This window comes from Trypanosoma cruzi, genomic scaffold (assembly GCF_000209065.1).
Source record: "Trypanosoma cruzi strain CL Brener 1047053517161 genomic scaffold, whole genome shotgun sequence".
Taxonomy (NCBI): domain Eukaryota; phylum Euglenozoa; class Kinetoplastea; order Trypanosomatida; family Trypanosomatidae; genus Trypanosoma; species Trypanosoma cruzi.
This window is the reverse complement of record NW_001849569.1, coordinates 478,954-501,612: the sequence shown is the minus strand read 5'-3', so window position 1 is coordinate 501,612 and position 22,659 is coordinate 478,954. Positions and strand designations below refer to the sequence as shown.

Genomic DNA, 22,659 nt, shown 5'->3' with positions numbered 1-22,659 from the left:
TTTACGGCTATTTTGTTCTGCTAATGAAGTTATTTATTTATTATTGCTTTTATCGTTGTTTGTCTGTTTGTAGTGTCGTGTGCGGTTTTTTTTTTTTTTTGCTGCTGCGGCCCTCCTACTCGCCGTTGCGCTTCCCTGGGGAGTTGAGATGAGCCACACATTCACGGACCCGCTGGTGGATCTCGCATCCGTCTCCTTTCAGTACCCACATGGCGGCGGCGGTTCGGCGGGCGGAATACGCGATGTCAGTGTTCGCGTGAATGGCGGGGATCGAGTTCTCGTCGTGGGGCACAACGGTAGTGGAAAGTCAACGCTTCTGTCCGTCATTGCGGGGCGGCGAAAGGCGTCGAGTGGCCGCGCCACTGTGCTGGGTTCCGACGCCTTTGATGACACGCGTCTGCAGCAGCATGTGACGCTTATTGGTCGACCGTGGCCAACAGAGGCTTTCTTTGCCACCACTGTCGACCAGGTAACCTCTCAGGCGCCGCTGCCGGAAAGGAAGCGAAGCGTGGCGGATGCTCTTCATCTTGATTTAGGGCGTGCCGTTAGCAATATGAGTTCGGGGGAGAGACGGCGGGTGCAGATTCTTCACGGTTTGTTGCAGAAGTCGTTTGTTTATTTGCTGGACGAATGTAGCACGGACATTGACATTGCGGAGCGAATGACCGTGTTGGATCTTGTGCGGTCAGAGTGTGTTGTTGGTGACAGCTGTTGCTTGTATGCGACCCATATTTTTGATGGTGTGAGTGACTGGGCAACGCACCTCTTGCTGATGCAGGGAGGCATGGTCGTTGATTTCAAAAGGGTATCTGATCTCAATGCACCTTTGGAGGTGTTTGTGTGCCACTTCCTCACGAGGCGTCATCGAGGCCTTTTTGATCACACTAGCAAGCGGACGCCCGTGAAAGACGCATACAATGACGATTGGAAGGGAGGGGGCACAGTGACCGCCTTGCCCTTGGAAAAAGAGGCTGTTATTGTTTGTGACCGACTACAATACAGAAACATATTCCGTAATCTTTCCTTCACGGTTTACAGGGGGGATCGTGTGTTGCTCTGTGGTTGCAATGGTGCCGGGAAGTCGACTTTGCTGAAAATGATGGGCGGGAAGCAGTTCTTCAACAACTGCAATGGATCACTCCGTATTCTTGGGAAATCCTGTTACGATGATATGACGCTAAACGGCCTTGTTGCGTTTGGTGGTGAATGGTGGGATACCGCACCGCCGGGTGAAATGCACGTGCACGAGATGCTGCAACTTCAAACACCACGGGCAGAGTGGTTGTGCAAAGTTCTTGGAGTGGACTTGTCGTGGGACGTCCGCCATATTTCTACGGGTGAGCAGAAACATGTGCAGCTTCTACTTCACTTACTCGAGGACAAGCCAGTTATTCTGCTGGATGAGGCCACATCTGATCTTGATCTCGACCAGCGACAGGAGTTGTTATCATTTCTGTACAGTGAGAGCGTCAACCGAGGTGTGACTGTTGTGTACGCAACTCACATATTTGGCGGGCTGGAGAATTGGCCAACAGCCGTCATGATGCTTGACCGGACCACGCAAGGCCTCCATGCCATGTGGTGTGGAAGCGATGTGAAATGGGCAGAAGTTACAAGGGAGCTTATCGCTTTAAAGTGAAGGGAAAATGTCAAATAGAGAGCCTGTTACACTGTGCGGGTCGTAAACCGGGGGTACCCAACATGCATTCACATCCGCGTCATTTATCCTGCATCTGTTTTCCTTTGCTGCGGCATACATGTGTACACCTGTGTGTGTGTGTTTGTGTGTGCAATGAGGGGATGGATTTGCCATTGGTTTTTTGGTGCTGGATTCCGTGAGTGACAATGCAAAAAGGACAGGAAGAAAAGTCGCTTGATTTTTTTTTTTTTTTTTTTTTTTGATTTTGTCGATGAACGTCTTATTTAGATCTTCCACTGTCAACGCGGCGAATCTTATTTTATGGTTTCTATTTATTTTGTTGTTGTTGTTGTTTGGATGTTGCACGTGCATGTGTTCTTCCCTCTTTTTCCTTTTCTTCTTGTATGTGGTTCTTTTTTCTCCTCTTCGAGCGGAAAACAAGCCGTAGCCCGCGTTTGTGCGAGCAATCGGTGGGAGGTGGAGAGGGGTATGCGCATGTGTAGCCTCACACTTTCTGAATTCCACGCAGAAATCCGTCGTTCCCACCTGCTGATGTCTTCTTCTTCTTCGTCTGTGTTCCTCTTCTGCACGGCAGCGAGACAGGACCCGGCGGCCTCATGGCGCATTCCTAAAAAAGAAAAAAAAAATGCTTTGTCATCCTCTTTCCCTTTTTTTTCTTTTTGTGTTTTTGCTCTCCTCTCGGTGTATCCGTACTGCGGCCAGTGTACTTTGCTCACTGTGGCGCTCGCGATGAAGCCTGGGATGCGGGTGGAAAATAGGGAGACGATGGAGGCGCCGGCGCCTCAACAGCCCGTGAAGTCAGGCCGTGGGGGTTATTTGCGGTGCCCCTTTGACATTGACTCAGCTTTTGCCGCGATGGCGGAGTTAAACGCGGCGGGGGGTGCTTTAGGTCACAAGACTCACCGGCCGCACGCCGTAAGTGGGAGCGGCGCTGGGAATGATGGCGAAAACGATGAGGATGACGTTTGCCGTCCTTGGAATCGAGCAGGGGTTGGCGCAAAGGCCCTCAGCGCAAAGGAGAGAAGATCACAGCAGCAGGACGCAGAGCGTATCTACGGTTCCATGGCCGCTTGTAACGTCGATGAGATCACTGGGGATGCGTCTACAGCCCCGGATAAGGGTTTGGCGGTTGCGCTCTCCACATGGGAAAAGACTGCCCTGCAGCGTGTTTTGCCGCGGGGAGTACTCAAGAGGAAACGTCAGCGCAACAATGAAAATTGTGGAGAGGAAGCAGTGGATGGAGAAGGTTGCAACGAAGTAGGGAGGCAGCAACGACAAAATAATGTGTTAGGACGGAGGAGAGAGGGTGAAGAACGCTCTTTGTCTGCTGGATTTGGGGACTCACACCGTAAGACGGGGGGCGACCAAAATGAAAATGTTCATCCACGTGAATTTGGGGGTTCATATGCAACAAGAAAGACGGAAGAACAGTCGCGCACAGAGAAAAACAAGCCAATAAACAGACTCCAAAGACTGGATGCGATGCGAAACGCTGCACTGTTTGGAAAGAAAAAATAGTCTTTGAATTATTGAGGATTTTGCTTTTTTTTTTTTTTTTCCTTTTTGAGTAAACCGCGTGTCTTTTTTTTTTTGTCCGCCCAGCCATTTAAATTGTTGGACGTGGGGAGGAGGGGAGGGGGACAGCGACGAGAATACACAGACGCAAAAGGGAAGAAAAAGAAAAACATGCATGAGGTGCAACTGTACTTGTGCTTCTCTTTGTGCGTGATTTGCTGTGATGAGGATGCATCCGCCCTTTTTTTTATTTCTTTTTTTTTTTATTTATTTTAATTTTGCTCCTGGCGTTAGAGGGAGTAGTGGGGGGAGAAGGTCTGCTGCTGCTTTCGGTGAAGGAGTAGGTGGTGGAGAGGGCGCGTGATGTTTTCGCGCGTGAAGGATGAACTTATGCGGCGTTTTTCATTGGCGACTCCGGAGCGGAATGATGAGTCTTTCCATCGCAAAATGCCCATTGCTGGACTGCAGTCCCTTACCGCATTGTCAAATGGGCGTGAGAGCACGGCCGATGCCGTGAGGAAGAAATCGAGGGCTTTGCCTGAGGAAGAATCGCTGTACGACGAGGCGGCCCTCCGCAAAGTGCTCGCGAAGGATACTGTGGAGCTCGATGAATTGTGCAGCACGTGCCGGAGCGGCTGTCCGGCCACCTTTCGTCGTGAAGTTTGGGGCTATTTAACCGGAAATTTGCAGCCGTTTCTCTCGAGTCGAGCCACGGTGCTTGCTCGCAAACGACAAGAATATGTAGGATATGTTCAGTCAAGCTACAGTTCGATTGACTGGGATGCGGCGTTGAGGGCGGTGGAGACGGGAGGAACCGCGTGTGTCAATTTGGCTCCAGCAGAAATAAAAGACGGTGATGATGGCAGTTTTGTGGGTGCCTGTGCCACAAGTGGTGTTCACCAGCGGCAGGTGGTGGGCGGGGCGCAGTATGGTATTGCCAGTGAGTCGGAACTTCGTATGCTTAAACAAATCCGCAAGGATGTGCCTCGCATGTCTGCCGGTGTGGCGTATCTTCATCATAAAAGAGTCATGCTCTCTATTGAACGAATTTTGTACATTTGGGCGCTACGTCATCCGGCATGCGGCTACGTGCAGGGAATAAACGACCTTTTAATCCCCTTCATTAGTGTCGTCCTGTCAAGTCAGTTTTGTTCTTCCAAGACCGTGGCGGAGCTGCACTCGCTCACGGCGAGGGAATTGGACGAGTTGTTCTCCACCGACGCCGTCAGTGAGGAGGAGTGGATGTGCACCATTGAGGCCGATACGTATTGGATGGCGTCTCACCTCTTGAGTGGTATGCAGGAGAACTACACATACAACCAGAGGGGTATTTACAGCATGGTGCGCCATTTGGAGGCGGTGACGCGGGTAGTAAATGTGAAGCTTTACAAGCATCTAATTGAAGAATTGCAGATTGATTTCAATCAATTTGCGTTCCGCTGGATGAACTGCCTGCTCCTTCGAGAGCTCAACGCCACACAGTCACTGCGGTTGTGGGACACGTACCTCGCTGATGTAGAAAGGGACTGGTGTACCACTCATGTCTACGTCTGCGCTGCACTTTTGATTTGGTTTTCTCCCGCGCTGTGTAACGAGAGGGACTACGGTGTTGTGATGAAATTTTTGCAGAATTTACCGACAGAAGAACTCAGCGCGCAGGATTTTAACGCTCTCATATCACAGGGAGTCATGATGCAAAAGTTGTACAATAATGCACTGAGGCACCTTTTGTAGAGGGGGGTGGCTTCTTGTTTTTTTCCTTTTTTTTTTTTTTTTGTGTGTGTGTGCTCTCCCTCTCCCTCGAAATTTTTTTTTTCTTTCTTGTTTCTGTGGGCGGTGATGGACGAGAGCATTTCCACCGCAGCCGACAAAAAACACACAAACACAACAACAACAAAAAAAGAGAAAAAAAACAAAAAACAAAACGAAGAAAAACAAACAAACGAACAATGAAGAGAAGATCCACGCTGAAGAGGGGTAGGAGGGAGGGACAGAGAAGAGGGGGGGGGGGGAATATGAGACAACGAGGTGGAATGAGGGAAGGTGTCAATTTATCGTTGCGGGGCGCCGTGTTTTTGTCCTTTTTTTTTCTTTTTTGCTGCTCCTTTTGGGGGGGTTTTCTGCTCGCGGGATCAGTTGTTGTTGTTCTTTTTATTTTTCCCGTCCCCTTCCATGCTTTTCTGCGAAGCGCACACACATGCACACAGATATTGGTTGTTGAGTATTGCTTTTGGCAATTGGATAGGAGGGGGAGGGGATTGAACTCTTTTCTTTTTTCCTTTTTTCTTTTTTTTGTTCTCTTGCGTGGTTTCTACCCTCTCTTATGTTATTGTTTGACATGCCTTGCGGTGTATGTGATGGCCTGTTGCCAGCAGAGCTGTGGTGCATGATTTTTGCGGTCTTGCAATTTTTCCATGTGCTTTTTTTTGTTTTTTTGATACTTTTCTTTTTTCTTTTTTTGCTGCTTGCCTTTCTCCTTCCCTTGTCTGTCCGTGCTTTTGTACATGCCTCTTCATCCCACCACTCCTGCTGTTTTTATTTTTATTTTCATTTCTTGCCTGCGGCTGCACGCGGGGAGGGCGTAGAAGTGGAGGGTGTGGGTCTGGGGAAGGAGACAAGAATGGTGAAACTTGACGTGTCGCTGCTACGATTTCTGGAGGAGGAGGACTTCCGCGTTCTCACGGCTCTTGAGATGACGATGCGAAATCACGATGTCGCGCCTACTGCCCTCATTGAACGTATCGCGCAACTCCCACACGGTGGATGTCGCAAACGCCTGCGATGCCTCCTGAAGCACAAGATGATTTACCACGAGAACACCATGTACGATGGGTATGCAATGAAGTACGGTGCATACGACTACTTGGCACTGCGCACACTTAGCAAACGTGGTACCGTCGCCGCCGTAGGACACCGCATTGGATGCGGGAAGGAGTCCGACATAATTCTTGTAAAGGACGAGGCCGGTCACGAGTGCGTGCTGAAGTTGCAGCGGCTCGGGCGATGCAGCTTCCGCAGTGTCACCCGCAACCGGGATTACAAGGGCGGGGGCCGCACGCGACATGGTGAAAGTTGGTTTTACCTCTCGCGCCTTGCCGCGGAGAAGGAGTTCTCCTTCATGAAGATACTTTACGATGAGGGGTTTCCCGTTCCGAAGCCCATTGACCAGAACCGTCATGCGCTTCTGATGGAGCTGGTGGACGGCACGCTGTTGAACAACATCACTGCATTGGGTGACCCGGAAAAGGTGTACAGGCGTTCTTTGGACCTCATGATCAAACTGGGCGAGCACGGCCTCGTGCACGGTGACTTCAACGAGTTTAATCTCATGATTACAGAAGACATGCGCGTCATTGTGATTGACTTCCCGCAGATGATTTCCACGAACCATCCCAACGCGGCGGAATTATTTAGTCGGGACGTGGAGAATCTTGCGAACTTCTTTCATCGGCGATTCAAAGTGACGACGCTCTTTTATCCGACGCTTGAAAAGAACGTGGAGCGCAAGGCGGAATTGGATCGCGTCGTCTTTGCAAGCGGGTGCTTCAGCAGCAGACAACAGCAGGATCTTGAGCGTCTTCTACAAACGCAGCTAACGGCCCAAGATGAGGTTGACAGTGAAGAGGAAGACGGCCAAGAGGAGGAGGAGGAGGCAACGACTCCCTCGGGAAACGCGTCGGTGGATGTTGTCTCTGCCGGTGGTGCAAACGCCTGCGGGGTCCATGCGGCTGATGGCAGTGAAGGGGAGGGGCAGGCGCGGCGGCACCCTCCGGGCGAAGTAGGGGATGATGACAATGGCGAGACGAGTAGTGTGGCGCGGTCCCTTGACGAGGTGGTTGACGAGGCGGCTATTGAACGACGTGGGCAGCGGCAGCAGAATGTCAACTTCAACCCGGACGGCACCGTCAACGAGGAGTACGTGCGGTCGCAGGTGCGGCGCAACATTCGTCGCAAAGACAACCACCAGTTTAATGTGGGCCTTCATCGCAACGTGCAGAAGGGGCGACAGAAGCAGAAGATACGGCGTCAGATCAAACAGGGGATGAGCAACGGCTTGTTTGACTGAAGCCACTGAAGGGGGGAGGGAAAAAAAAAGATGGGGAGGGGAGAGGGATGCGACTTTCGTCGATTTTTTTCTTTTTCTTTTTTTTTTCTTTTCACTTGTTTGTTTTATTTCGGCGTTTCTCCGTGCTTTCTTTTTGTCGCTGGGGCATTTGTGAGGAATTACATTGCCGGTACGACACCTGCAAAGGCCTTTCATTGATTTCTGCGTGTGTGTGTGTGTGTGTCTGTAGGAGTGGAAGTGGTTTTATTTTCCTTCTCTTTCCACCGTTGTGTCGCACGCATGCACGGGTACACATTTTCAGATGTAATTGCCTGCATGCGCCTAATCCATGCCGCGTCAATGACTTCTACGGCTAAAGTCACGGAAACGAAGGAAGTCAAATAATTCTGTTATTTAACAATAATACAAAAGAAAAAAAAAAAAAAAAAAAAAAAAAAAGAGAGAAAAAAGGATGCATACGGGCATATATTTTTATATTTCATATAAATATATGATCAGAGGAAAACGATGTTAAAGGAGGAGAAGTGTATTGCGCATTAAACATCAATTGTTGTTTTTTATTTATTTTTTTTTTTTATTAAATTAATTCATTTATGTGTTGCTGTTTTTCACGGTTTGCTTTACTGGATTGTAACACCTGGTCTCTCTCTCTCTCTCTTTTTTTTTTGGTTTTTGGTTTTTGCCTGGTATTTGGCTGTAGCATAAACATCACGGGACCTGACATATCCAGAGAGTGAAAGATAGATCAATAGATAGATAGCCGGCTAGATCACACATATATATATATACATACAAGTAATACATAAGCATACATATATACAAATATATACAAATATATACATACAGGAAGGAGTGAGAGGAAAAGACGGGGAAACAACAACAACAACAACAACAAGAAGAAGAAGAAGAAGAAGGAAGGAAGGAATCAGAGAAGAGTGGTTGAAATGGAGGTAACGCATCAGCAATCGACATCGTGCTTTAGCCCATTTTCACCTTTTTTGCAGGAAATCACAAACACAAATGTCTTGGGCCACGAAAATAAGGAGAATATCCCTCCTGCTCTTTTTGGAAAGAGCCAAAATGAGGGCGGAAGTGGCTGCAAGAGCGGCTGGAAGAACGGCGGCATCACACAACTTCTCAACAATTCACTGAATAGCTGCTGCTGCACACCCGTCACAAACCGCCAGCGTGCACATCACACGGGGTTAACTCCTGGAAATAAATGTGCCGCGGGACCACGGGGTGTCAGCGCACTGTTTTCCACCAATACGAATATCGCCGATATCTCCCTGATAACGGAGAGCGATGCGGGGGACCTGAAGGAAAGCAATTTCTTCATTACCCCAGTGAAGCGGTGGGACGGTGCTGGTGCTGGTGCCACCACGAATGCCGCACATACTGCCGCAACCCCTTGTTTTCGGCAGGGCAAGCTGTGTGAGCTCTTTCATGAATCCTTCTCTCTTCCGCTACCCGTCTCCACCCCGAATGTCAGCGTTGAGTCAACTCTGTTGCCAAGAAGCGTCTTACTGGAGAGTGACGATGATGACAGCGTGAAAGAGGTGCAGACAATTAAGAAGCCTTGCGTATCTGAGGCACCCCGCAGCGTCGTACCGCGTCAGCTGGACTTGCGCCCATCGCAGGAGGATCCTTCACAGCAGCGGCCGGTGGAGGGGCAGAAAGCTTTCCCAGCTTCTGCGTTTATGCACGGCAATGCGCATCCCGCACCCCAACATCATGCTGTGCAGCACAGTGGCCCGCCGCCGGCGTACCCTCGCCACGAAAGGCGTCAGAACGTGACACGAGTCATGGGCAAGACAGCCTCTCTTATTGCCGTGGGTGGGCGTCGAGTTCCCATCGACAAGTTACACCTTCTTCTTCGTCCTGCAACATCCGAGGGGAAGACTGGTGCCAAGGTGAATGATTCCACCACAGGTGGCAAGGGAAGCGTCTCTTCTTCTGCGTTTGACCCCATCAGTCCGGCACCACTTGCGCCCTCCTTGCGACCAACGCCGACAGCTGTGAAGTCAGTGAAGGTGGTAGCGCCGCCCGCAGCTGCTCCGGCCCCACTCACCAGGAGGTCCTTGCCCGTTCATCAACACTGTGACTACGTCATCCTGGAGTTTGCGCGAGGAGTTGTTATGCGCCTTCAGGTGGATTCCCCTCAGCCTTTGCCCGTGATAGGACGCCGCTATCTTGCGGCGATCAAAAGCAGTCGTAGTCCATACGACAATGTCGCCTACGAGGATGCCGGTGTCTGTGTGTATTTGCAGCGTCACCACGGTGATGCCAACACGACCTCCGGACCGGTGCAGAGGTCGGCGCTCTACGACGGCACCATCATTCGTGAGGTGGGCGAGCATATCGCTGCAGATGCCGCGCGATTGCAGGAGCTGACAAAAGCGTGTAATAACGCCATTGTGGAATGTCGCAAGCAGTTCCGCTTCCTCAACCTACCGTTTGAACTTGTGGACGTCTGCTACACGTTTGATCGAAGCATCTGTATTGTTTACTATAACATCCAGCCGCAGGAGGGCACAAGCAGCCAACCGAACGTATCCAGGCTGTTGCGTATGCTGCAGTTTAATTTGCGGACGAAAGTCTTCCTGAAGGGGATTACCAGCGGCGAGTAGCAGGGAGTCACTCGTCCACGTTCACAGAAGTATTGCATGCAGAAAGAAGGAACTAAAAAAGGGGATGGAAAGAGGGCTGGTTTGAATGCCGTATGTCCCCAGGGACCCGCTGCATCATAGAGCGAAGGAGGGGAGAAAAGAAAAGAAAAAAGCCGCACGACGGAACTCCACAAGAAAGGTAAGAAATAATTACCACAAGGGAGGTAATGTTTTGTTTTGAATCCTTAGAGAGAACTTCGACGACGGGCAAAGGGGGAGGGGGCGGTGGGACGGAAGCAACAAGAGAAACACACAGGGAGAACATAAAATAAAAATGAGCTCGTGGAACAAAATTGTACGCGTGCGTGCTTCCCATGGAATTGAGGGGGAAATAAAAACAACAACAACAACAAAAAAAAAAACAGTAAAAAATACGAGATTGAGAGCCTTACGGGCAGCTGCACTTGTGTGTAGTTGTTCTGTTTGTCTTCTCCTTCTGAAATGAAATAAAACATGTGAATTATGACATTGCTTTTTTTTTTTTTAATATTATTATTGTTTTTTTATTTCTTTTTTTTTTTTTTTTGTGTGTGTGTGGCTCTGTGTGTCGAAGGCATCGCCGGGGATTGCGCCGTGTTGTCGCCACCCGACCGCGCGCCACGTGGACGACGCGATGCCCCGCCAGGCATGAATGCTGCCGGCCACTGTAGAAGTTGTTCTCCACCGCCACTCCTTCAGGCGAGTAAGTCACGGAGGAGGGGAGGGACTCTGCGCGTGTTTGCGTGCATTCTTTTTATTTTGGTTGTAACGAAACGCTGCTGTTTTTTTTTTTTTTTTGCTAAAATTCCCCCCGCCCCCTTTTTTTTGTTTATTAACCGCGGCGTTCGATTACACCACAGGCATACATGCACGCACAACAAATATCTACCTGTATATCTATATCTATATATCTATGAAGTAAACGGTGGACACAAAATAAAAAAAATATATTCCTCAGTATTTGTGTATAGAGAGAGAGAGAGAGAGAGAGAGAGAGAGAGAGAGGAAGGAGAGGAAGGGCTGTCCATTGCAGCAGCCGTTGTTATGGTTTTTTTTTTTTTCTTTTTTTTAGGCCTGCGATGAATGAAGTTGAAGAAACAACAACAACAACAAAAAAAAAAAAAAAAGGAAAGAAACAAAATAACGATGGCAGCCATGGACATTTTACCGTTTGGAAACTCCCTTCATTTACACGAACACATACACTCGGTTGTTGTTGTTGTTGTTATTAGTATCATGGATGTTTTTTATTTTTATTTTTATTTTTTTATTTTTATTTTTTTGTTAGATGCACACATTTCAAGAAACAAGCCAACTAACAGACAAACATGCATATATATATATGAATTGGCAGAGAAACAATGGGATATGTAGATACATGTATATCTGTATGTACATGTATATATGATAAATAATAAATAAAAAAGGAAAGAATGAAGCAGAGAAGGAAATGAAAAAAGGAAGACTGCGATTGTTTCTTTGAAATATACATGTTGTTGTTCCTGTTGGCTTTTTTAAAAAATTCACCTGACTGCCCCTACCCACCCCACCCTTTTTTTTATTTTATTTTTATTTCTGATGGGGCGGCAGCTTTTTTTTTTTTTTTTTCTATTTTAGATGGTAATACATTTCAAGCTTTCTTTCTTTTTTTTTTTTCTCCCTCTTCTCGTCGGCACCGCCACGGCCAATGCACACCGGGCGGACACGCGTTAGCGACGCTGCCAGAGGACTGAGAGGGCCGTGCCATGAGAAGAAGAGGCAAAAAAAAAAAAAAAAAGAAGGAAAATAAAAGGCTTTAATGGTTGGGGGAACGAAGAGAAGTGAGCACCACCGCTGCGGAGGCAGTGATGCTTCTCTCGCACCTTTTTTTTTTTTTTTTACAATGCACTCCTTCGTCCGTGCCATTGATGTCCCTTATATATATATATATATGTATATCTGCTTTTTTTTCTTTTGGCAGCTTTTGGTGGTAATAATTTTGTTTTTCTTTTTTTTCTTCCTTTTTTTTTCTGCTTGGTGGATGCCGCTGCTTTCAAGGCGTGCATGCAAATGAGGGTTGGGCGGTGCTTTTGGTGATTTCAAGAAGAAGCACCTGCGCCTTGCAGTTTTTTTTTTCTTGGAAAAGTGATATTTATGTTCCCCCCCCCCCCCCCCTTCTCCTCCTGCCCCATGGCCTTCTTCTTTTGTCTTCTTCGGGGTGAAGTGGGATGAATCTTCATTTACTCCTTCTGCACACGAGGAGCACTGTCATTCGTCCATGACGTCTGCGAGGAGCATGGTGAGTGAGGGAGTGTTTGCGTACTGGAATACCGCGGCGATGATGCACGAGGCGTTGAGACCCCAATGCTTGTGGCGACTGGGGGACGGCGGTAACGGATTGCTGGCCATTTTGTAGCCGATTGAGGGCCAACTTTGAAGGATTAATGAGCACAGAAGTTACACAAATTTTCACAGCCTTATTTCTTTCTTTTTTTCTTTTTTTTCTTTTTTTGGGTGGAGGCGATGCGGTCTTGTCGGGATGTCTCCCCTGCCTGGGAAGACTCGGTGTGTTTGTTGGGGGGGGCAGCGAGTACCCAGTGATGCTGCGCCTTGTTTTTTGTTCTTAACTTCTCGACCGGATCGTCAACGCCGACGATGAGAAAAAAAAAAAAAAAACAATTTGGGGGAAGACAACACATTACAAAGACTGAAGTTGAGGGGGGCGGAAGAAGATCGTTGCGGAAGCGAGTCTGAAGGCGAGGCATAAGGAGGGAAGGAAGCAAAAACAGGATTTGTATATTATTTCTTTTTGTCTTTGTCAATGCAGCGTCGCACGACAAGCCCCTCCCGAGGACTCGGTGGGCGGCTGCAGGGAACTGCAGGCGGAGTGGCACGTCCTGGTGTCAGCAGGCCGAGTGCCGTAGTGCGTGAATTGCATAAGAACGACGGAACAAATCCGCGAGGTGCGCGCGGTCGTCAGATTGCTTCCGAGATGGAGAGTCTGATGGAGGACGTGTACGGCGGTGCCGTGACTCAACGTCCGCCCCCCTCATCAGGAGCGGGTGGCGAGTACGCACGGTTTAAGACGGCATTCAACGCATCTGGCGTGCCGCGAAGCTGGCAAAGCGGCCCTGTGGATGCAACTGGTCGCTGCTTTAATGCCAGCGATCGAAATCTGCTTTGCATGGATGTTCATATTAGGAATAAACTGTGCGTGGTGGGCTCTGCGGATCATGGACTCAAAGTTTTTGATATCAAGACAGGGAAAGAAAAGAAAAATCTTTACACCAAAAATTATGGGCACACCGAGTGGGTGACATGTTGTAAGTTCCTTCAAAACACTGGTCAGATCATCTCCGGTGGGATGGACAGTAAACTGTGTCTTTGGGAGGCCACGGGACCGGTGCGCTGCAGCGACCTTCTGGGCCATACAGGCAGCATCAGTCAAGTGGAGGTTAACGATTCAAGTAAAATTGCCATCAGTAGCAGTTATGATCGTACTATGCGCCTTTGGGATTGTGGCGGGGGCGGACGTTGTCTGTCGACGCTAGCTGGCCATAAGGCACCTGTGATGATGTTTTCCTGGTGTGGAGCGCAAGTGCTCTCGGGAGATCGTCAAGGCACTGCGAAGGTGTGGGATCTTGAAACCGGTGACTGTCTCGCGACAATGGCCACCAAACGTGGGCAAATTGGGTCCCTATGGCATCTGCTCCACACGAGTGTGGGCCTCCTTTCCGTCATTGGCGATCAGGGAGGCGTTGTTACTGTCCTTGACTTCCCTCGCTTGGGAAGCAAGCCCATCTTTCAAGATGTCTTACACCCGGGTGGCGTCGTGAGTGGCATCCGCTCCATTGACGAGACACCGTACTTAGTCACTGCGGGCGCAGATAAAATTATACTTACTTTGGACCCCCGTGCAAACTTTTCGACGGTACACCGCTTCACGGACCACCGCGACTTTATCTACTCGCTTGAAACATTTGGACCGCTGGTGCTCTCGGGTGGAGGAAACGGCTGGCTGCTTGTGCATGACACCGTGACGGGGAAGTGCTGTTACGGCCTTGGAGCCAACGCAGCAGCCGTGCGGGAAATTTTTGCCAGCCCCGAGCATTTGGTGGCGGCCGGTGATGACGGCAACGCGATCGTTTATGATTATCTCTAACAAAAAGAGCGAAAGGGCGTCTCTCTTTCTATGAGACGCCGCAGGATAATCGAAACGTGCGAGGCTGGGAACGATAACGATATGAGAGAAAAAAAAAAGAAAAAAAAAAGAGTTTTGAATTCAAAGAAATACAATTGGCATGGGCCGTCCTGCGATGTAGGTTTGCTGCATATTATGTACAATTATCTGAGAAGAGGGATGCGTGCGTCACATGGGAAGGAAGGGACGGAGAAGGAGCGGGATGTATAGTTTCCCTACGCCATCTTCTTTCTTTTTTTTTTTTTTTTTTTTTTTTTTTTGCACTACAAACAGTTGTGTTGTAAATAAAATTTTGCATTTGTTATTGTTGGAGGGGAGCGGAGTGAAATCTGCGTTTGTGTGTATACGTGTGACTTCTTTTTGAACGGATTTACTTTTGATCTTGACGCTACCCTGCGCTCTGGTTAAATTTTTTTATTTTTTTCTTTTTTTTTTTAATATTGCCCGATGCACACAACCAATTTCCTGTCTTTCTTTCTTTTTTCCTTCGAAGACACCCAGCGGGGTGCAGGGGCAGTGCGAAGGTGAAAGAGGGTGAAAGGGAAGAAAAGAGGGAGGAAAAAAAAGAGAGAAAAAAAAAAATGACTTTTCGGCAGCCCCGCCTGTCGATCAGTAATTCTCTTTTGCCGACAGCGGTGGACTGGGCAGTTATGCGTGCAATGCGTGAGTGGCATAACGGTGTGGAAGCCGCTGATGCTTCTGCCAGTTCCTCAGAGGGACGCGTCACAGAAGAGCTATCCCCATTTTGGATTCCGACACGGGTGGTCGGCTTCTTGGCTAACGCGCTGCTCCGTGAGAGGCAGTCGTCACATATGCCTTTCCGTACCCCTGTTATGGATGGGACGCGGATGACAACTAAGAGTGGAACGAAACAGTTGGAAAGTGTTTATTTTGCCAACGGAAGGGGATCTGTAAGCGTTTTCGGTTTTTCTTTTGTCAATGCTTCCAGCACGCCTATATGCTCCGCGGTGGACTCCTGCACATGCGTCTCTTACGAACTTCCCATAAGTGAGTCTGGAGATCTCATCGGGTTCTTGATGGGAAAGGTGTCATTGGCGGCTCCTTCACGCCTCTCATCACTTACAGCGTCTTGCGGTGATAATCACAGTCTCGGGAAGGGTTGTTTCCCTCTTAAATTTGGATCCCCGTACTGGATAGAGGGGGAGGGACTGGAGAGGCGATGGAGGGGGGTCACCATCACCCCGAACGCCACACCGCTGTACGTTGGACGAAGTTCACGTTGGCTTATTAATGCGGAGCAAACCAACGATGCCTCACGCTTCGACTCTCTGTCATGTACACCGTTTCGACGGCACCAGTGCCTCACCGAGGATGGGGTGCATGACGTTTCGTTGGACTTTTCAGCAAGGCTTGCCGAGGCGTTTTTGGAGATGAAGCGAAACCCGGAGAAGACGCATTCAACGCCAACAAAATTTTGCGAGCCGAACACGACGCGACGGACCTGCCACGAACATCATTGTTTTTATGAACGACAGCAGCAGATGACTGACAGCCCCAGCAATCTTTGGATTGACGCGGGAGTTATTGAGAGGAGTGGATGGTCCCTGCAGGACGCGGCTGTCGGTGTTGAACTGCCGCCGCACCAACTGATGGGGGTGGAACGGAACGCTGTGAGTGGTGTCAACTCCGCCACTGAGAAGGCGAAGTCAATCGTCGTCGTGAATGCGGAGTTTGTTTGTGAACGGGACTCGTTGCTGGACGTTATCACGTACAGGCCTGAGTGCATTGGGCTTCAACGGAATCAGTTTTTGGGTTCACGTGCAACGACGCAGCTTGCCCTGCTGGCCCACATGATGAATTACACTTCGCCGACATGGATCCATGCCACAGTCGCGGAGAGGGCTGGCCTCTGTGTGAAAAAAGGCCGTGCAGCCACCGGCGTGGAGGTGAAAATAAAGGAAAGTTATCAAAATGTGACGTTAACTGCTGTTTTGATCAACGCAGACGAGCTCGATCTCGCGCAAGAGCGCATTGCAGAGCTGCGCAACGGAAGCGTGTAGCTTCAATCAAATCTTCACAGCTAAAAGAGGTTTCTTGCAGAGACGGTGATGGGGAATGAATGTCCTTTTGGCTAACACTCCCCGTTGCGCATAATTATATTTTTGCTTTTCACTTTTTATTTATTATTATTTTTTTTTTTTGTGTGTGTTTGTGTGTGTAGCGTCACAGAGGTGCCTTTGTTTTTCTTGTTTCCTGTATGTGCATTTGTACATTATGCCTGGATCTGCGTGCGGTATTCTGCATTCTTGCGCCTTGTGTGTTGCGTCATCATCGTACACCGTTTTTCTCCTTTTTTTTTTTTTGTGTGTGTGTGGAGGAAGAAGTGAATTGGGCCAACTTTTCACAGCAGCCGACTTGCCGCGGGCGAATATACGCAGGTATTTAATTGCATGCGGTACGGCTGTGGCCCATACACAAAGTCAAGCAAAAGGGCATTAGTGGAAGCGGGGATTGTGGGGAAGGAAAAAAAAGTTAAAAAGAAGCGAAAAAAAAAATAAAAATAAATAAATAATGGAGCAGAGGATAAATGTGGCGATTCGCATTCGTCCTCCCTTACAGAAGGAGCGCTTTGATCCCCTCTGCGCTCACAAGGCTGACGACGGGCGGACTGTCATTATCAAGGACGAGGAAAGTATGGGTGCGCCGTCAACATTTCAATTTGATGACGTTTTTGACGGCGGTGATGATCAGTGTCAATTGTACACGCAGTCGGTGCAGGAGCTTGTGGATGACGCGTTGCAGGGCGCCAACGTGACTGTTCTCACATACGGTCAAACAGGCAGTGGCAAAACGTACACCATTCTTGGTTCCTTGTCTAGTGGCGATCTGACGGAGGAGTCCGGTATCTTTCCTCGTGTTTTTCACGATATATTTGCTTATAGGGAGGCTGTGAAGAGGGAACGACACCTTCTCGTTTTCATTTCCGCGGTCGAGATCTATGTAGATGACGTCATGGATCTTCTTTCCAAGCGAAAGAAGGTAAAACTTCGCGAGACACCCGAAGGGACATTGACCCCGGGTGTCAACATTATTGAGTTACGGACAGTGGAAGACGTGATGCAGACATTTAATATGGCCAACTCATACCGTTCTGTTACATCCACAAAAATAAATGACTGCAGCTCACGCTCGCACGCCCTGTTCTTTATTGATATTTTTCAGATGCCCCTCAACGCATCCCCAGAGCCTCCAGCACGAGAACAACTGTTAGACGCGAGTGGAATCCCTATTAGTGGCGACATCAAGGGACTTGTGCGATCTCGCATTGTGCTGGTGGATTTGGCAGGTAGCGAGCGGGTGAAGCGCACAGGTGTGGAGGGGCAGGCCATGGTGGAGGCACAGGCTATCAACAAGTCACTCGCAGCTCTCGGAACGACCATTAATGCCATGTACATGGAGAGTAACCACATCCCGTTCCGGGAGTCAAAGCTGACGAGACTCCTCAAGCCATTATTTGTCGATAGGAATTCGCGTCTTCTTCTTATTGGCCAAATTTCTCCACCCAGCGTGAGCGCGCAGGAGTCAAGGGGGACGTTGCGTTTTTGTGACCGCGTGAAGGGTTTGAAGGCGGGCAGTCCGACTTTTTTTCTTAGTCAGGAGGACGAGGAGAGTTATATTCGATCGCTTCGGCAGCAGGAGGAACTCACTGCAGAGTTGCGAATTGCAGGTGCGGAGTGTTATTACCAACCAATGCGCCCTCTTTTCATGGCCTATGTGAAGAACATTGGTGTGGATGAGGCTCGAAGAGCATCCATCGACTTGCTGCAGAGAGACGCATCCAGCATCGTAGCGCGTAAGGAGGAAGAATGCATGCGAGCCATGGAAGCGGAGATACGGGCGAAGCAGATGGAGAGGGTACATGCGTTTGCGGACAAGATGAACCAGATGATTGATGAGTACGAAGCCGTGTCGCACGCCATAAAGAAGGAGAAAAAAGATGCCAAGCGAAACAAGGAGGAACAGGCGGAGGAGCAGGAGAAAAAACTTATAGGGGCCAAGAAGGCCAAGAAGACGCGTTTAAAAATGCAAGCGAAAGTAGAGAAATTAAATATTGCTTTGAAAGAGACGGAGAGGCACGCGGAAGAAATGGAGGCGGCATTTACTTCTCCTTTAGTGGAAGACACCAATGAAAGTACGGAGGAGTTGACAACGGGGGAAACGCTCAAAGACGACTCCGTCCAGTTATTGGTGGAGAACTTCCACTCCCATGCGACAGAGTTGAACCGCCTTCAAGATTTATATGCCCAGTGGTTGGGTGCTACGCAACGACAACGCTCCCAAGTGCGCCGAGCGAAGCTTTTCAGTTCCTCCATCATCATGGATGGCACGTTGGTTTACGACATTATTGACTTTATCATTGATCGCTCCGTCGACATTGCAGACGGAGTAAGCCACGCGGAAAAGAAGTTCTCATGGAACGATATTGATGGTTTCAGTAGTCTCCTGCGTAGCGGGGAACGTCTATACCCGCCCTTGGTGACAACACCGTCAAGTAAAGCTGAGGTGTGCGAGCCGAGTGCGTACCACAACGTCACGTTTCTCTCCTCCGATGAAAGTGACGAGGAAAACTCTCACCACCGTGAGGAGAATCGTATGCTTCGTGGTGATTCGAGGTCCTTTTCGAGTAGTGAGGGACCCAATACGCCAATAAAGGATCAGTACGATGCATTAGGGGACACAAAGGCGCAAGGGACTTTTAAGCAACCGGAATGGAATGGTCTACAGCAAACAGCAAACTTGGAAGGTGAATTTATTTTGCAGAGAAGGGATGGAAGCATGGCTGACGCAAATGGGGATGACACGGACGACAACTGCTATGACGAGGAAAAGAAGGGGGAAGACGAAGAAAGAGCAGGGAAACAACCCGGGCAAAACAAAGAAGAAAGTACGAATGATGAAGAGGCACAATCTTTGGAAAGGACTCGAAAACGCGATGTACGGGATAATGAATACCTAATGCGTGTATACGACTCCCCAACGCTTGTGCATGACCTTATCCGGTTTCTACGCGGTGGTACTGTGATGTTGAAGCACGGACGCAGTGGGAGACCACATTTTCGTTACTTTTGGGTTACAATCTCACAAAACTCACGGAAATTGGTTTGGACGGAACCGGAGTCAAAAATTACAGCAGAACGTTCATCCATAGACCTTGACGATGTGAGCTTCATTCAGCTCGGGTGCTTCAGCAAAGTCTTCAAACGCCACCCCGTCGCATCGACTGACCCCAGTTTCTACCGCAGCTTTACTTTGGGGCTTAAGAGCGGTGGCCGCACTGTCGACATTGTCGCCGGCTCCCTGCCTGACTTTGAGGCGTGGATTGTTGGCTTGTCCAACTTGGTGCGCGTGGACCCCGTGTGGGGAGGAAAGCTTGACATCACAAAGGAGGCACACTTTGAGCAGCTCAACTGCTTCGAGGCTAGCCTATGTGAGATGAACTACATCTACCCCTCACAGTACATTTTGCTCAAGAAGCGCGTAAAACGGATTGCGATGAGGACGCTGGGTGTACTGGAACAGTGCGGCAACGATGCGACAAAGGCATACAAGATTCTTGGCGGCATCCACCCCCCCGCGGTGAACGAGAAGGGGGCGGTGTACCTCACCAAGGGGGAGCTTCGGTTTATCGGGCTAAATGACATGGATATTCTTCGCATCACGAAGGTGTGGATTTTGTTTCAGCAGATGAATCTTGTATATGACGAAAACTTTGTCCCGGCAACGACTTTCGGTGTCACCGAGCGTCACTAAAGACTTTGTTGCTCCTGTAGAAATAGCTAAGGAAAAAAAAAGTTTTTTTTTTTTTTTTTTGTACCCCCCATTTCTTTTTGCAGCAAGTCCCACATTCCTTTTAGTGTTCAAAAAATATGTTCCCCTTTTGCAACAGAGGGTGCAAAAAATCATCTGTTATTTTCGTGTGGACTCGTTATTGGCGTAACCATCGTAACGGGAGAAGCCGATTTGGGCGGGTCTTCTTCCGTTTTTTTTTTTTTTTGTTGTTGTTGTGTTGTTGTTGTCCTCTTGCCGTTGCCGTTGCATGGGAAGAATTGCTTCAATTGAACAGAGTCGCGCCCCCACCAAATGGGGGGTGGGGGAACCGCTCCAAATACGGTTCCTCCCTCCTCTTCCTCTTTTTTTTTTTTTTTTCACTTGTGTCTTTCTCTCTCACTTTCTCTTACTTGCTTTACTGTATGGACGGGGCACAAGATCATCAAACACCATTCCACAAAAACGTCGGAAGGAACAAAAAAAAAAATAAAATCAAAAGCCAAATAAAAAAAATAGAGAAGAAGAGCGGAAAAGGAAAGAAAAGAAAATCCCAATGCCCACCAAATACCCAAATTCAATAATGCTTTTCACTGTACTCATTTGCTTTTGGCTTTTTTCATTGTCAGCAGACGCGTGGTGGTGCAACGGGCACATGTTGGTGAATGAGATCGCCAGACGCCGGCTGCACCCCGAGGTGGCTCTAATAGTGGAGGAGGCAGCAGTCAACCTCAGCGCCAGCGGGCCATTCCCTCATACGACTGATTTTGTGGAGAGTGGGTGCTGGGCCGACGATATCAAGAAATTGGGGCTTTTTGTCATGGAAGATTGGCATTATATTGACACACCGTACAATCCGCAAAACATTAACATCAAGAAGAATCCCGTGAATACGGAAAATTTGAAGACCGTTATTGAAAGCTTGAAGAGGACGCTGATGAAGCAAGATCTGGTCCCATATATTATGAGTTTTGCCATTGTGAATATTGCTCACTTCCTTGGTGATATCCACCAACCTCTGCACGCAGTGGAGTTGTTTTCTCCCGAATATCCACACGGCGACAGGGGTGGCAACGCGGAGACAGTTATTGTTCATGGTAAAATGATGGCATTGCACTCACTGTGGGATTCCATTTGCCAGGGTGATGTTAAAAATCCAAGACGACCTTTGGACAGATGGCATTACGCGAAGTTGAGGGAGTTTGCCGACCGACTGGAGGACACCTACAAGTTTCCGGCGGAAGTGAAGAATGAGACAAACACGACTCAGATGGCGATGGAGAGCTACGATATTGCGGTGCAAGTTGCCTACCCCGGATTTGTGGACGGTGCGAAAATCACTGACGAGTATCTTGAGAAATGCAGGGCGGCAGCCGAGTCCCGTGTGGTACTTGCGGGGTATCGATTGGCCAATGTACTTAACCAGCTGCTCGACAAGACTCAAAAAGGAAAGGTTTTGGAAGCAAAATCTGCTCGATTGTGCGGGTTTTATTCTTTAGTAAGGTCCGTCTTTGTTGATCGCCAATTGGAATCACTGTTTGGCTGCATCAATGGGTAAGTTTGTGAACAGGGCCATATTTGTTCTTGACTTGCATTTTGATGTTGTCCAGGTGCAAGTTTCTTTTTTTTTTTTTTCTTCAATTTGTCTTGGCATTTTGCTTAGCGTATGTAATTTCTTTGTGCTTTTTTTTGCTTAGGGATTTTTTTAAAAATATTTGTGCTTCAGAGGATAAATGATTTTTTTTTTTTTTTTTTCTTAGCCTGTTCCAGCAACTGGGGAGGAACTGATGTCTCTTCATGGCTGCTCAGGAACTAATGGCTTTGCTTGACGTTGGAGGGGTGCTGGCTCCCCTCCTATTTGCGCATTTGTGCACTTACACGATTTTTTACTACCCCGGATGCTGCTTCCACGACTAGTACTTTTCTTTTTCTTATTGTCTCTGTCAGTCCTCTGTTGTTCAGTGATGGATGGCGTGGCGTTTGTTGATGGGAAGCCGGTGCCGTGTGTCATGACACTGAGCCAGGTGCAGGCTTTATTTCCACAAGGCCTGGCAGGCCTTTGTGAGTGCTTCGGTGGAAGATCTCATGTTTTTCCGGATGCGGAGGGAACTTTTCATCTTAAGGGCGGCGCCTCATATACACTGAAGTTAAGTGGCGCAGCAAAATGGCCGAGTCAAGGTGAAGGTAAGGGAGAAACACAGGGGCATTGTGCCTGGGCTCCTTCCCTATCCACTTCTACTTCTACTGCCGCTAAGCCTATTGCTGATTCCACGGCATTGTCTAATGCTAATGCGGAGGATGAACAGTGCCTTTTTCGTTCAGCCAACGCTTCTCCTTGTTACGCGGAGAAAAGTGTACGGGATATTTTTCATTCAGCTTCTCCACCTGATGCGCTTTTGGACGCCCGGGCCGGTAAGGTCTCATATAACGTTGGGACGGCGAGCTCCCTTGCGGAGGATGATGCTCCACGCACGGCTGTTGACTGCTCGGGGGAGTTGTCCTTTTGTTTGCCTTTGGTCGGCACTAACGACACACCGGGAAAGCACATTCAGGATCGTGTGCATGAGTACGTCTTTCTTCCAACTATTGCGATTCGTATAGTTGACACGCTTGAGTTTCAACGTCTTCGTTCGCTGAAGCAGCTTGGCACCACCGTATTTCTCTATCCAGGCGCAACACATACACGCTTTGAGCACTCCATAGGCGTGGCGCATTTGGCGTCTCAGATGGTTCGTCAGATTGCTCTTTGTCAACCCGAGTTGAATATTACACGAGCTGATACCATTTGTGTTACCGTTGCAGG

At 48.8% G+C, this 22,659-nt stretch overlaps 10 protein-coding genes across 10 annotated transcripts, besides 36 other annotated features; all 10 read left to right on the top strand.

The window, feature by feature from the left end:
* Positions 1–4,954: part of a sequence feature (heterozygous, Esmeraldo-like haplotype) that runs on past the window's edge.
* Positions 149–1,639, top strand: Tc00.1047053511753.100 (ABC transporter, putative; the record flags this gene model as incomplete). Its single annotated transcript, XM_807809.1, has 1 exon — positions 149–1,639. The coding sequence occupies one exon, from the start codon at positions 149–151 to the stop codon at positions 1,637–1,639; it is 1,491 nt and encodes a 496-aa protein (XP_812902.1).
* Positions 1,878–1,900: a microsatellite.
* Tc00.1047053511753.90 (hypothetical protein, conserved) lies at positions 1,961–3,178 on the top strand (the record flags this gene model as incomplete). Its single annotated transcript, XM_807808.1, has 1 exon — positions 1,961–3,178. One exon carries the CDS (start codon positions 1,961–1,963, stop codon positions 3,176–3,178), a length of 1,218 nt encoding a protein of 405 aa, XP_812901.1.
* Positions 3,417–3,455: a sequence feature (A-rich).
* On the top strand, positions 3,539–4,909 carry Tc00.1047053511753.80 (GTPase activating protein, putative; the record flags this gene model as incomplete). Its single annotated transcript, XM_807807.1, has 1 exon — positions 3,539–4,909. The coding sequence occupies one exon, from the start codon at positions 3,539–3,541 to the stop codon at positions 4,907–4,909; it is 1,371 nt and encodes a 456-aa protein (XP_812900.1).
* Positions 4,927–4,951: a microsatellite.
* Positions 4,955–5,001: a sequence feature (areas merged during assembly that could not be assigned to a particular haplotype. This can correspond to areas where the two haplotypes were merged or to regions with more than two copies in the genome that were merged during assembly.).
* Positions 5,002–6,295: a sequence feature (haploid, Esmeraldo-like haplotype).
* Positions 5,045–5,136: a sequence feature (T-rich).
* Positions 5,440–5,477: a sequence feature (A-rich).
* On the top strand, positions 5,499–7,241 carry Tc00.1047053511753.70 (hypothetical protein, conserved; the record flags this gene model as incomplete). The annotated part of the gene is made up of 1 exon (XM_807806.1): positions 5,499–7,241. One exon carries the CDS (start codon positions 5,499–5,501, stop codon positions 7,239–7,241), a length of 1,743 nt encoding a protein of 580 aa, XP_812899.1.
* Positions 5,596–5,635: a sequence feature (A-rich).
* Positions 6,296–22,659: a sequence feature (heterozygous, Esmeraldo-like haplotype).
* Positions 7,305–7,333: a microsatellite.
* Positions 7,648–7,690: a microsatellite.
* Positions 7,705–7,733: a sequence feature (AT_rich).
* Positions 7,795–7,829: a sequence feature (AT_rich).
* Positions 8,017–8,084: a microsatellite.
* Positions 8,088–8,113: a sequence feature (CT-rich).
* Positions 8,114–8,136: a microsatellite.
* Positions 8,137–8,175: a sequence feature (CT-rich).
* Positions 8,186–9,871, top strand: Tc00.1047053511753.60 (ESAG8-associated protein, putative; the record flags this gene model as incomplete). Its single annotated transcript, XM_807805.1, has 1 exon — positions 8,186–9,871. The coding sequence occupies one exon, from the start codon at positions 8,186–8,188 to the stop codon at positions 9,869–9,871; it is 1,686 nt and encodes a 561-aa protein (XP_812898.1).
* Positions 10,240–10,289: a sequence feature (T-rich).
* Positions 10,383–10,436: a microsatellite.
* Positions 10,859–10,894: a microsatellite.
* Positions 10,982–11,033: a sequence feature (T-rich).
* Positions 11,134–11,170: a microsatellite.
* Positions 11,256–11,310: a microsatellite.
* Positions 11,442–11,464: a sequence feature (AT_rich).
* Positions 11,650–11,680: a microsatellite.
* Positions 11,805–11,827: a microsatellite.
* Positions 11,866–11,898: a sequence feature (A-rich).
* Positions 12,346–12,380: a microsatellite.
* On the top strand, positions 12,690–14,030 carry Tc00.1047053511753.50 (hypothetical protein, conserved; the record flags this gene model as incomplete). Its single annotated transcript, XM_807804.1, has 1 exon — positions 12,690–14,030. The coding sequence occupies one exon, from the start codon at positions 12,690–12,692 to the stop codon at positions 14,028–14,030; it is 1,341 nt and encodes a 446-aa protein (XP_812897.1).
* Positions 14,295–14,329: a microsatellite.
* Positions 14,479–14,505: a microsatellite.
* Tc00.1047053511753.40 (hypothetical protein, conserved) lies at positions 14,651–16,090 on the top strand (the record flags this gene model as incomplete). Its single annotated transcript, XM_807803.1, has 1 exon — positions 14,651–16,090. One exon carries the CDS (start codon positions 14,651–14,653, stop codon positions 16,088–16,090), a length of 1,440 nt encoding a protein of 479 aa, XP_812896.1.
* Positions 16,204–16,231: a sequence feature (AT_rich).
* Positions 16,550–16,602: a sequence feature (T-rich).
* On the top strand, positions 16,602–19,841 carry Tc00.1047053511753.30 (kinesin, putative; the record flags this gene model as incomplete). Its single annotated transcript, XM_807802.1, has 1 exon — positions 16,602–19,841. One exon carries the CDS (start codon positions 16,602–16,604, stop codon positions 19,839–19,841), a length of 3,240 nt encoding a protein of 1,079 aa, XP_812895.1.
* Positions 19,874–19,901: a sequence feature (AT_rich).
* Positions 20,072–20,126: a microsatellite.
* Positions 20,327–20,407: a sequence feature (T-rich).
* Tc00.1047053511753.20 (class I nuclease-like protein, putative) lies at positions 20,413–21,414 on the top strand (the record flags this gene model as incomplete). Its single annotated transcript, XM_807801.1, has 1 exon — positions 20,413–21,414. One exon carries the CDS (start codon positions 20,413–20,415, stop codon positions 21,412–21,414), a length of 1,002 nt encoding a protein of 333 aa, XP_812894.1.
* On the top strand, positions 21,755–22,659 carry Tc00.1047053511753.9 (hypothetical protein, conserved; the record flags this gene model as incomplete). Its single annotated transcript, XM_807815.1, has 1 exon — positions 21,755–22,659. A coding segment is annotated over one exon (905 nt), but the record flags the coding sequence as incomplete, so codon positions are not given.